This window comes from Schistocerca nitens, chromosome 5 (assembly GCF_023898315.1).
Source record: "Schistocerca nitens isolate TAMUIC-IGC-003100 chromosome 5, iqSchNite1.1, whole genome shotgun sequence".
In the NCBI taxonomy this organism is placed as follows: Eukaryota; Metazoa; Arthropoda; class Insecta; order Orthoptera; family Acrididae; genus Schistocerca; species Schistocerca nitens.
The window spans coordinates 851,523,226-851,536,468 of NC_064618.1; the positions used below are offsets into that span (position 1 = coordinate 851,523,226).

The following is a 13,243-nucleotide window of genomic DNA, read 5'->3' on the forward strand; positions in this document are numbered from 1 at the left end:
TGAGATACCTGAAATATTCAAGTATATGGCTTCTTGCTAGAGATGAACCTTTATTTCTGTTTGTTTGGACCATTAATGTCAGAAGCATTATAGACAGAAAAGTGGAGGTAATGGACTTGTACCACTATTCAAATAAGCCCTTCATATATAGCCAGTGCGTGGTCAACTATTCTTTTAAACTGGAGCCAGAGTTCCCCTACATGCTCCTGACGTGCTGAATATTTCAGGTTCCTGATTTTTCATATAGTTTACTCATCATACATATCTTTCTGCTTCTTTGAGTTGACTTTTGTACTTTGGTAACCATCGTTGCCACAACCGCATCATGGTCACTGATACCAATTTCGATGTGGACATCCTCAAAGAGGTCAGGTCTATTTGTTGCCATTAGATCCATTTTTCATCATGAGTGGGGTTCCTAACTATATGTTGTAGGTAGATTTCAGAGAAGGCACTTAGTGAAATTCCACAGGATGTCTTATCATGGCCACCACTAACAAAACTGTAAATTTCCCAAATAATTATTGGATGATCAAAGTCTCCACTGATGATTACACTGTGATTAGGTAACTTACGTATAAGTGAAATGAGGTTTTCTCTGAAGTTTTCGCTTACATCACGAGATAAGTCTAGTGGGCGACAGAAGGATCCAATTATCATTTTATGCCCACCCCAAATAGTGAGTCTTGACCAAACAATATCACACGCAGCTTGAATTTCCACCTCAGTGGATCTGAGTTTCTCGTCCACTGCAACAAATACAACACCTCCATTTCCCATGTGCCTATACTTTCGATATGCACGTAAATTTTCCTCAACACTCTCACGGCTATCAATTTCAAGTTTCAGCCACCTTACTGTACCTAGTGTTATGTGAGATTCTCTGCTTGTCATGAGTGCTTCAAAATTCGGCACTTTGTTGCTAATGCTTCGGCAGTTTACTATTAGGATTTTAATATTCTCACCTGTGGGAGGCATTTCTTTCTATCTTACACTGATACTTCTGTGCTTCCTACAACTGTCGTTATCTAGACTGGCTGGAGAGTTGCCTAATCTAAAAAACTATTGGGTGCACCCCACACACAGTCAGCTACCTAAGCAGCAGCCTCTGATGTGCAATGCACACCTGACCCACTTAGAGGGACTCTACAGTTCTCAACCCTATGGCGCAAGTTCAGGAAGTCGAAGCCTAGCTTGTCACACAATTTCTAAAATCTCTGATTCAGTCCTTCCATTCTACTCAGAACCAAAGGACCACGATCAGTTTTGGGGACAATGCTGCAAACTGTGAAGTTCGTTGAAATCCTGTGCGCAAGACTGGTCGTCTCAACCTTCTGTTCCAGTCTATCTGAACCAAGACTGCACTAAAAAAAATATACCTCCTCTAGAATTACAATAACTGTACATGTTCGTTTATAATATTGTCGACGAAATTAGGTGTAACTGTGGCTCACATCTCCAGTGATACGTATTACTTGGTGATACTACTAGTATGGACAATATACTACTTTACGGTGAAAGTCATAAACAGTAACGTTATCCGATTATATTACATGAATTTTCTGTGGTTTTAAAACACAGTAATTCACATTGTCAACAAATTAGTTTCCAGTTAACTTCTTTTACTGTTCAGTTAGTGATCTGACAGTTTGGTGTGAGAAAGTGAACAGTACAACTGTTGCAAATGTTATCAGCTGCACAGTGCGCATATTAGTTACTCGCGCCATCTACACATATCATTAACGCGTAGCACCCTACATACATTCATTAGTTTTTCTCGCTAGATGGCATACAAGACTTAATTGGCACTAGCACATACACGTTTGCTTACTGTAGCATAGAATAATTTACACCAAAGAGAAAGGTTTTTATAACGTTTTATAACCTGTTAGGCTGTATTATCACAGACTTACGTCAGAAAATACCGACCAGCCTCAGAAAGATATGAACATACCACGTCAGATATGCAGCCTTATTATATAGATGGTGAAAGACATTTGGATCACATTGTAGTTTGTCTATTGTACTGACAATAGACAAACCACCTACCACATAATAGCAGAATACCCTTTGTGGTCTTGCTCTCCTCAGCGATCCGACTTCTTCATTGTGACTCAATATGCGATCGAATACATAAAATATCTCAGTGCATGTTTGTGACATTTGTGATTTATGAGTATGAACCTTGCCTTTTTAACTATTATTATGTCTTATACAGGGTGTATCATAATTAACAGCGGGAACTGGCACTGATGAATATATGCGATAATAAAGCGAAAACATTCCAATAATCTTCACTCCGCAAAGCAGTTTGCGAGATAACTGCGGATGTGTGAATTCGAGCCGCCACTGAGTGTATTATGAAATGTTGGCGTAGTTAGTACAAATTTCTGTGAAATGCAAACTTTTCGACGAAGTCCCAATGTAACTGGTCAGGAATTTCATCCATATACTTACAATAGGGAATGTGGGATGTTGGACGCTGGAACATTCGGCTGCTGATGTTACATATGTAAACAGCCAATATGGCCCAAGAAGGGTTGTCCGAGCAAGTTCGTATCTTGTTTTCCCTGCCTATTTGATTTATTTTTACCTCAATGTCCTTTTCTCATCCGTATTTACTACTATTTTTGTTTCATGGTGTAAGACTTTGGTTGCCCTGACGTGGTGTAGTGGATATCCACTGTCACTCATCATTTCCCATAATGAATTTCTTTCTCCTCGATCGAAAGCTTTATTTCAAAATCCATAAGAGCAAAGTGGATTTGCTACCCCTGAGAGCACCTCACAGTCCCAGCTCGCTGTCTTGACCATTGCCTGAAACGTCAGATCGTTTCCCTGCTCCAGGATTAATTCGCCTCGGCGTCAGGCTTGAACACAGTAATGGCCGCCAAACACGATTAAAATTGTGGACACGAAGGAATGGTACAGTGCTTCATAAATAAGGAATGATTCGAGACCAGGCTCAATTAAACAGGTATATTATTTCACAGAGGTCTATAAATACATGTACAAGAAAGCTCGCACATTTAATAAATTAGAGAGCACTCATGTGAATGTCAAAAGTGCAGTTGCTGTAGACGGTCATTGGTTAAGGGACCAACAGACAGCACTCAGGCAGTAAGGAAAAACCAGACGCAAGAAATCATGGAACATGCAGAAAAAGCCACATATACTGCTGGATGTTCGTCCAAAATTATATCATTGTACAGCACATAGTTAAGGGGACACGACGTCATAAACATTGAGCTGTCTGAAAACGGAAATGCAGAGCGAAATTTGCAAGAGTTTCGCGTGAAATGTGTCTGCTAATACATGTGGAATATGTTAAAAGCGTGTGAAATATATTTGCTCTTGGGTACACGGATAATGCCATGGGCACAAACTCATCATAACTTCCTGGAACGAATTCAACCAAACTTGGTACACATGTTATACAGAATCTGAAAAGAAATACTGCGGGGGTGAGAACCAACAGCCTCCTATTTCGGTGAATGCGATAACGTGGAGGGTGAAGGGAAGAGGAGAAGATGGACAGACAGTAAGCGGTAAGGAGGAAATAGGCACAGATAGGGGGAGTAGGAGAATGAACAGAGAGAAGGGTTAATGGACAGAGGTAGAGGCTGGAGGAGATGGGGGATGGAGGAGATAGACAGAGAAAGGGGTGGAAGAGGTGGAGAAAGAAAGGGCGAAGGAGGAGATGAACTAATAGATGATTTGAACAAATACATAACTGGGCAACACCGAGCACTCAGCTAGTAATCATATAAAATACTTCAAACTAAAATTTTGTTGCTTGCGTTGTCGGATGCTCTGCCGGATATCAGAGTCGAATTTGCACGGTATTTCGGTAACGTAGCCCGTAACCTTCGTCAGGTGCGATATGAGACTGCTTCTCGAGTCCACCTGGTCCAGTATTTATGTCTGTGGCCTTCCACCCACGTTTGCCGGCGTTCCTTCTGCAATCAGCGACCGCTCGTTGCGATCTTCTGGAACGTTGACGTTCCCTTCTCCGTCCATTGCGGTCCTGGATGTCCTCTCTGTGGTGTGTGCCCAACAGACTCGTTCCTGCGTGTTCCATCTTCGGCATCGTGCGTTTGGAATGCTCTCTGAGGTACCTGGCGTTTGCCCTGTGGTCAACTCCCGCTCACTGAGATCTGCTGGAGCGTTGCCGTTCTGTTTTCGGTCCGCTGCTGTTCTGGATGTTCCCTGTGCGGTCCGCGCCCGTCGGACCCGCTCGTGGACGTACCATCTTCGGTCTGCTGCGCCTGACACTCTGTCTGGTGATCGTTTTCCATACCCATGCCTTCTGTTCTTCTATTCATCGAGTGCTGCAGGTGTCCCCGTTGCTCCTTTAACAATTCCAGAGCAGGATCCCTGGCTCTACTTGGCTGGTACCCCATGTCACTGTTCATGAGATCAGTTACATTTATCTCAGTCGATTCCCTTATAACACTGTCCCAAAATCTGGGGTCTGTGCTGGAATCTCGGCTTCCTCATAATTCATGGCATGATCTAGTTCTAGTCAGTGTTCAGCAGTAGCTGACTTCGTCATCTTTCTTAATCGGGTGTACCTCTGATGTTCCTTGCACCTAATATCTACTGTTCTTGTCGGGTGGCCAATGTAGGTCATGCCACATTCACAAGGTACATTGGAAATCCCAGTTTTCCATAACCTTAGGTCGTCTTTAACACTCCCGCCAGTCCCCTAGCCTTGCTAGATGGAGAGAAAACACACTTGATATTACGTTTACGGGGGATGCTACTGATTCTGGCAGAAATAGAACCAGCGTAGGGCAGAAACCACCACCTTCTTTGCTTCGTCTTGCTCTGCTTCTGGAACCTGTGGTGTAGCAGCTGGTTGGAGTGCCGTCTCAATTTGTTTGGTCGTGTATCCATTTTTGCAGATTGCAGTTTTAAGATGCTCTGCTTCTGTCATTTGACTCTCTTGGTCTGACAGGGCACGTGCTTTTTGGACCAATGTTTTAAATACCCTGTTCTTCTGTGCAGGGTAGTGACAGCTGCTGACCTGCAGAAGTAAATCAATGTGTATGGGTTTTCAATACACACTGTGGCCAGTTGATCCATCCGTTTTTATTTCGACTAGTACATCCAGAACGGCAGCTGGCCAATTTTCTCCAGTTCCATGATGCACTTGATTATGAGTTATTATGTTCAAGAAACTCATTGGCTTGATCACGAAGATTTCATCCACATACCTGAAGACGCATGTGAGATTGTATCTGTCTGTATCTTACGCCCTCTTCTCAGAACTCTCCATAAACATGTTGGCAACCACAGGAGACAATGGGCTGGCCATAGCCACACTTCCAGTTTGCTAGTAATAATGGTTCCTGTACAGGAAATATGTGGAGGCCACTATATACCTAAACAGGTCCAACGGAGCATCGACAAATTTCTCCTCAATCATTTGTAGTGAGTCTTTCAGTGGGACCCTAGCGAACAGCGATACCACACCAAAACTAACCATGATATCGGAATATGTGATGTGTAGTTGCTTCAGGCGTTGCAGGAAGTCCTTTGAGCTTCGGATGTGGTGAACACATTTCCCCACATATGGAACAGCAGATTTTTTATGTGATTCGCTGTTGCGTACGTAAGTGCCCCAATTTTACTGACAATTGGGCGTAGGGCGCGCCCTCCTTGCGTATTTTAGGTGGCTCTGGAGCTTTTGTCCATAGTTGTCTGACGATCTTATCAGGCATCTCTGTTTGCTTCAGGAGAGCCCTGGTCTTCTTGTCCACCTTGTCAGTAGGGTACACTCCAAAGTTCTGTACGCAGGGTCCCTCAGAAGTTGGCGTACAAATGGTTCAAATGGCTCTAAGCACTATGGCACTTAACATCTGAGGTCATCAGTCCCATAGACTTAGAACTATTTATACCTAACTAACATAAGGACATCACACACATCCATGCCCGAGGCAGGATTCGAACCTGCGACTGTAGCAGCAGCGCGGTTCCGGACTGAAGCAGTTGGCGTACATTCTTATCATAATCCACCTGTCGCAAAATGACTGTAGAGTTCCATTTATCTGTTGGCAGCACTACAGTACTGTTGTCTTCACGGAGCTTCTTGAGTGCTAGCCTCTCCTCAGTTGTGACGTTCGATTTTGGAGGCCTGGCGTTGGTGACAGCCCTGCAAGTCACTCCACATTAGTTGGAAGTGTGGCTGCAGCTTGTTCTACTGCGCTGATGAAACCTGAGATAGGCACATTTATAGGGGTCGTCTGCAAGTTGAGACCCATGCTAAGTACCCTTAAGGTTGGGTCATCAAACAGTATGCCAGTTAGACACGTCGTAGTCCAAGTCTCCCCCATCTGTTGAGCTTTCTTACTCATGCGGCCATACTTTGCTCATTGGCAAGATGAGGCATTCCTTCTGGCATACTCCGCTAGAGACCAGGAGGCAAGTTCTACCCAGGTCCAATCTGCCCATATTAAGGAGGCTGCCATGCACATATGAAGGTTTAACAGGTCCTTGGCTACAACATGTAACCTATGGCGCATATCTCTAATCGTCTCTCTCACCAGTGCCATGCTTGCTTTGCGTTTTATCTTGTTCACCGCTTTGGAGTTGATATGCTGTTTAATTCTGGCAAATAACTGGTACCACTTCTCCATCTCGACATGTCAGAAAAAACATTTTGTTGCTCACAGAAACGAGTGGACCAAGTGACAATTTGAAGCATTCAATAATGCAGATGTATCTGAGATTCGTGTCGGAAAGGGAGATGTGGGTTTCACAAAATATTCTGCAAAAGCCACGTTGGTTTCTACAGCGGAGATTTACAAAGTGGAGCAGCAAATGGATCCGAGGGCTTTCAGCTAACGCCGCCCTACGCTGTGTCGGCAGGTGACGCTGGAAGGCGATTTGGACACGCTGTCGGACCGCACGGATTCGGCGACGGCGGCCGTGTCGGGGGCGGAGCCGCGCCTCGCCGTGGTCGCCGTACAGCGGGTGGCCGTCGTGGAGGCGGAGGACGTGCCGGCGCAGGAGGCGGCGGACGCGCCCGCGACGGCGCTCCCGGAGGCGGCAGTGGCGGCCGTAGCGGCGGTGGGGGCGGCGCGACGCGAGGCGGCCGTCGCGCTGCAGCAGAGGCCGCTGTCCGCCGCGGCGTCGCTGGCCGACGTCAGCGGCGCGGGGGCGGCGGGGGCGGAGCTGGAGGCGCGCGCGCAGGAGCTGACGGAGCAGCGGCCGCGGGCCACGGTCACCGAGCACCGCGTCGCCCTCGCAGAGCCGCGGGAGGGCGCCGAAAGGCAGCAGACTGAACCGGGGAGAGCTGGGGGCGAAGAGCAGGTGGACATTACGCAGAAGGCGGAGGACGAACGAGGCCTAGCAGCCACTGAGTCCTCAACACAGGAAGACACTAGAAAAGAACAGCTTACTGAGGAAGAAAGACGTAAAGAGCTGACTGCAGAAGAAGTTGACAAGGGATCTAAGAAGGCACTGCTGAAGGATGATGCAGCTAAGCAAGAAGAAAAGCCAAAAGTTGTTGCGGAAAAAGCAGGAAAGGAAACAGAAGAAGATAAAAGTAAAATTGACGAAACGAAAGACGAAACAGTGCTGAAATCTAAGATCAAAACAAAAACTGAAATAGAGACTAAAACTGAAATAGAAAAATTGCAATCGGAGAAAGAAGGAAAGAAAATACAAGAACAAGATCTGAAGGATAAAGAAAAGAAAGCAAAGGGAGATAAAACTGAAGTTGAGACAACAAAAGCTGAAGAAAGTATGGCTGCAGGAAGAACAGAACAAGAAATTAAGCCTAGAGAACAAGTGACAGAAGCGAGGGATAGAACCGACGTGGAAGTAGAAGAACTGAAAGGTGACAAAACTAAAGAAAAAGCAATACAAAAGACTACTACTAAGGGAACAATTGATGATCGCGAAGTGTCCGAGCAAGTAAAAGACACAGATAGAAGACAGGACAAAGTCGAATTTCAGTCAGAGACATTGCCTGTAAAAGAAGTTGATGACAAGAATAAACAAAAAGAGGATTTGGAAACAGCAGAGAAATCTACCGAAAGAATGGATGAAAATAAAGCAAAAGAAATTGATATAAAGGAGGAAGTGCAACTAAGAGGGAAGGAAGAGACGAAACCATTGGATGATATTACAGAAAAAAGAAAAATTTCTGAAACATCTGATGATACTGGAAAGGAAGAGCTCAAGAGGAAGGCTAGTCCAAAGGGTAAGAAACTGTCACCGAAGAAGAAAACAGAAGAATTAAAAACTGAAGTCGACGGAGAAATGAAAACAGCGGAGGAGCCAGCTCCTGCAAATAAAGAAGCTTTAGAGGATAAAGCGAAAGAAGAACGGATAAAACCATTAGACGACGTCGAGGAAATAAGAAAAGAGGAAGAACAAAAGAAAAGCGCATCAAAGTCTGAGAAATCTGATGCTAAAACAGAAGACCTTGAGAAGAAGGAAGCCCCAAAGCTTAAGAAACTGTCGCCTAAGAAGAAACAACAAGAAGAAAGTAAAACTAAAGTTGAAACACCGAAGAAAACCGTTGAGGAATCAGATGATAAAGATAAACGAGGATTCGAGCAAAAATTGAAAGATGAAAGTGGAAAGCCGTTAGCTGATATTGAAGAAAATAAGAAAGAGGAAGATACTAAAGACAGTGAGCCAACATCTGAAAGAAATGAGGAGGCTAAAGCAGAGGAACTCAGAAAGGACACTCCAAGGCTGAAGAAACTCTCACCTAAGAAGAAAAAAGAAGAAGAGAAGAGCGTGCCTAAAGATGAGGAAAAACAGAAAACTGCAGAAGATTCTGATCTTAAGAATAAAGCAAAGTTAGACCAGACATCAGAGGTAACAAAATCTCTTGACGATATTGCAGAAAAGCAAAAAGAAGAAGACAAGAAGAAAAGTGATCTGAAACCTGAAAAGGCTCAGGAAGACGCAACAGAAGAAATCAAGAGGAAGGAAAGTCCAAGACTTAAGAAGTTGTTACCAAAAAAGAAAAAAGAAGGAGAGAAAAGTATCTCTAAAGATGAGGAAGAACGGAAAACTACAGAAGAAGCTGACGTGATAAACAGAGGGGAGGTTGATGAGAAATCGAAGGAAATAATTAAATCTCTTGATGATAGCGCAGAAAAGCAGAAAGAAGAAGAGAAGAAGAAAAGCGATGTGAAATTAGAAAAGGACCAGGAAGCTTCAACAGAAGAACTCAAGAGGAAGGAAAGTCCAAGACTTAAGAAGCTATCACCAAAAAAGAAAAAAGAAGAAGAGAAAAGTAAAGCAAAGGAAGAAGAAACTCTCAAGGAAAGTAAAATAGACAAGAAACTAGAAGACCAGAAAGAGATACAGGATACAAAAAGTGAAACGGTTAAGAGAGCAGAAGATGAATTAGACCAGAAATCAAAAGAAGTAACAAAATCTGTTGGTGATAGCGCAGAAAAGAAGAAAGAGGAAGACAAGAAGAAAAGTGATGTGAAATCAGAAAAGGACCAGGAAGCTACAGCAGAAGAACTCAAGAGGAAGGAAAGTCCAAGACTTAAGAAGCTATCACCAAAAAAGAAAAAAGAAGAAGAGAAAAGTAAAGCAAAGGAAGAAGAAACTCTCAAGGAAAGTAAAATAGACAAGAAACTAGAAGACCAGAAAGAGATACAGGATACAAAAAGTGAAACGGTTAAGAGAGCAGAAGATGCAGAAGTAATTGCGAAAAAGAAAGAAGATACTAAAGATGGAAAAACACAGAAAGATGATAAAGTAGAAGAGAAGAGACATACAGAAGTTGTAACTACGGATATAAGCGTTGAGCAGCAGAAAAAGGAGGAAACCGAACAGGTGCAATCGAAACATCGTGATGAACAAGCAAAGAAGACCGATGAACAGGAAGGTGAAAAAGTTTATCGTAAGGGAGTCTCAGAAAGTAAAAAACAAGAGCAAGACTTGAAGAAAGAAGTTCCAGGTGAAGCAACAATAAAAGAAGTGCAATCAAGTCAAACAGAGATACCGAAACAAGCAGCAGAGAAACTGAAGGACGATGGCAAACAGAAACAAGATGAAAAAGAAATTGACGAAGTTGGTAATCGGAAGGGCACTAAAAAAGACGAAGCAAAATCAAAGAAGAGAAAAGAGTCCCTGTCAGAAACAGCAGTGAAGAAAGAAAAAGAAAAGACTGAAGATAAATTAGAAGACCATAAGGCAGTAATTACAAAAGATGGAGAAGTAATGGAAGAACATGCAGATGTAAAGCTCAAGGAAAAGAAAGAAGTAGAAGATGAGGCGCAGCAGTTGAAAAAAGAGGAAACTGACAAACTCAGAGGCAAGGATTCTAAGGTGAAGTCAAAGGAGAAGGAAAATGACGTAAAGAAGGAGAAAGAAGAAGAGAAGAAAGAGCAAACAACCGAAGCTGACAAACATGAAGATTCAATTAAACTTTCAAAATCGAAACAGGCCGCAGAGCAAAAACAAGATGCTATAGATGGAACAATGGAAAAGAAGAGTATTAAGCAAAAGCAAGACGTCGTCCAAAAAGAGATGGGAAAGGAAGAAGAGGGCAGTAAACAGAAGCCTGCAGAAAGGAAACAAGAAGAAAAGAAAAGTAGCGAGAAAAGAGAGACTGAAGAGAAGGAAAAGGTCCCACAGGTTAAGAAACGCGGTAGCAAAAAGAAAGAGGTGTCTGAATCAAAGGAAATAGCAGACAGTCAGAAAACAGCTAAATTAGAGGCGAAAAAAGATAGTGGAGAATCTGAAGGAAAACCAGGCGAACGTGAACTGGGAGTAGAAGAAGCGAAAAAGAAAAAAGAGGATGCGAAACGAGAAAGTAAAGTGGACGAAACTTTCGTGTCTAAAAGTACCGGGGAGGAAAGTGGAAAGGTTGAGTGTGAAGAAAGAACGAAGAAACGGGAAAGAGAAACTAGCGAAAAATTAGTTGATGATAAAGCAACTGATATGAAGTCTGAGATCAAAGAACAGGTAGCAAAACTGTCAGAGAGAGAAGTTAAGGAGATAAAAGAAGTAAGTGGTAAGGAAAAGAAGGGCACAAGTGAAACTGAAAATGAAGGTAAGGTAAGAAAAAGATCAGTTAAAGATAAGGTGGTGAGGAAAGGTGAAGAAGAGCCAGGGAGCGACTCCGGTATCGCAAAGGGAGAGGACTCAGTGGCAGACAGCAAGTCGTACGCAACGGAAAAAATGAGCGACAGGGTGTTGGCGAGAAAGGAGGGTGTTGCCGACGAAACCGACGTCTCCTCTAGGAGGAGAGAGGTTGCGGCGGACAGGGCCCGTTCTGAAGAGGTCGAGGATTCGGACACGCTTAGCGGGCCCGGGGCAACCCTGCTCCCGGAAGACTCTGACATCTCCCTGGAGGAGCCGTCTTCGCGCTGGCAGCGCCGGCGTCCGTGGAGAACCGAAGACCGGTCCAGGTCCTCCGACAGCAGCGCCACCATCACCTCCAGCAGCGGTCGCCGCCCCAGGCTCGACATGGTAAGTCACTACCAGCTCACACTCATCGCCTTGCTCTGTCTCTCGTGCGTTATACACTACTGGCCATTAAAATTGCTACACCACGAATATGACGTGCTACAGACGCGAAATTTAACCGACACCAAGAAGATGCTGTGATATGCAAATGATTAACTTTTCAGAGCATTCACACAAAGTTGGCGCCGGTGGCGACACCTACAACGTGCTGACATGAGGAAAGTTTCCAACCGATTTCTCATACACAAACAGCAGTTGACCGGCGTTGCCTGCTGAAACGTTGTTGTGATGCCTCGTGTAAGGAGAAGAAATGCGTACCATCACGTTTCCGACTTTGATAAAGGTCGGATTGTAGCCTATCGCGATTGCGGTTTATCGTATCGCGACATTGCTGCTCGCGTTGGTCGAGATCCAATGACTGTTAGCAGAATATGGAATCGGTGGCTTCAGGAGGGTAATACGGAACGCCGTACTGGATCCCAACGGCCTCGTATCACTAGCAGTCGAGATGACAGGCATCTTATCCGCACGGCTGTAACGGATCGTGCAGCCATGTCTCGATCCCTGAGTCAACAGATGGGGACGTTTGCAAGACAACAACCATCTGCACGAACAGTTCGACTACGTTTGCAGCAGCATGGACTATCAGCTCGGAGACCGTGGCTGCGGTTACCCTTGACGCTGCTTCACAGACAGCAGCGCCTGCGATGGTGTACTCAACGACGAACCTGGGTGCACGAATATTAAAACGTCATTTTTTCGGATGAATCCAGGTTCTGTTTACAGCATCATGATGGTCGCATCCGTGTTTCGCGACATCGCGGTGAACGCACATTGGAAACGTGTATTCGTCATCGCTATATTGGCGTGTCACTCGGCGTGATGGTATGGGGTGCCATTGGTTACACGTCTCGGTCACCTCTTATTCGCATTGAAGGCACTTTGAACAGTGGACGTTACATTTCAGATGTGTGGTTCTACCCTTCATTCGATCCCTGCGAAACCCTGCATTTCAGCAGGATAATGCACGACCCTATGTTGTAGGTCCTGTACGGGCCTTTCTGGATACAGAAAATTTTAGAGTGCTGCCCTGGCCAGCACATTTTCCAGATCTCTCACCAACTCAAAACGTCTGGTCAATGGTGGCCGAGCAACTGGCTCGTCACAACACGCCAGTCACTACTCTTGATGAACTGTGGTATCGTGTTGAAGCTGCACGGGCAGCTGTACCTGTACACGCCATCCCAGCTCTGTTTGACTCAATGCCCAGGCGTCTCAAGGCCGTTATTACGGCCAGAGGTGGTTGTTCTGGGTACTGATTTCTCAGGATCTATGTACCCAAATTGCATGAAAATGTAATCACATGTGAGTTTTAGTATAATATATTTGTCCAATGAATACCCGTTTATCATCTGCATTTCTTCTTGTTGTAGCAATTTTAATGGGCATTAGTGTATTTTACAAAAACACACACACACACACATACACACACACACACACACACACACACACACACACACACACACACACACACTCACACACAGGGTGACTCTTCAATGATATGCCTCAAGGGTTACCACTGCTTGCCTACAAAATGCAGATCAGACAAGAGCTAAAACCGACCCATCGCCCTATGTTTAGAACTTCGGCAGTTTGACGCTAAATGAAACAGACGACACTCCAAATTTTCTTAAACAGTTGCTGTTTTCAGAACAAGAAACATTCCACACAAATGATTGTGTAAAAAGTCACAGTTGCCTTATATCTGGCTCAGAACAACATAACGATG

The 13,243-nt window shown here is 44.4% G+C and overlaps 1 protein-coding gene across 1 annotated transcript in view; it reads left to right on the plus strand.

Moving 5' to 3' along the window:
• Positions 1–13,243, plus strand: part of LOC126260759 (uncharacterized) — a 1,547,391-nt gene that overhangs the window by 370,973 nt on the left and 1,163,175 nt on the right. Inside the window, exon 26 of the mRNA XM_049958097.1 lies at positions 6,874–11,457. Coding sequence (XP_049814054.1) covers positions 6,874–11,457 — 4,584 coding nt within the window. The remainder of the gene's footprint in view (positions 1–6,873; positions 11,458–13,243) is intronic.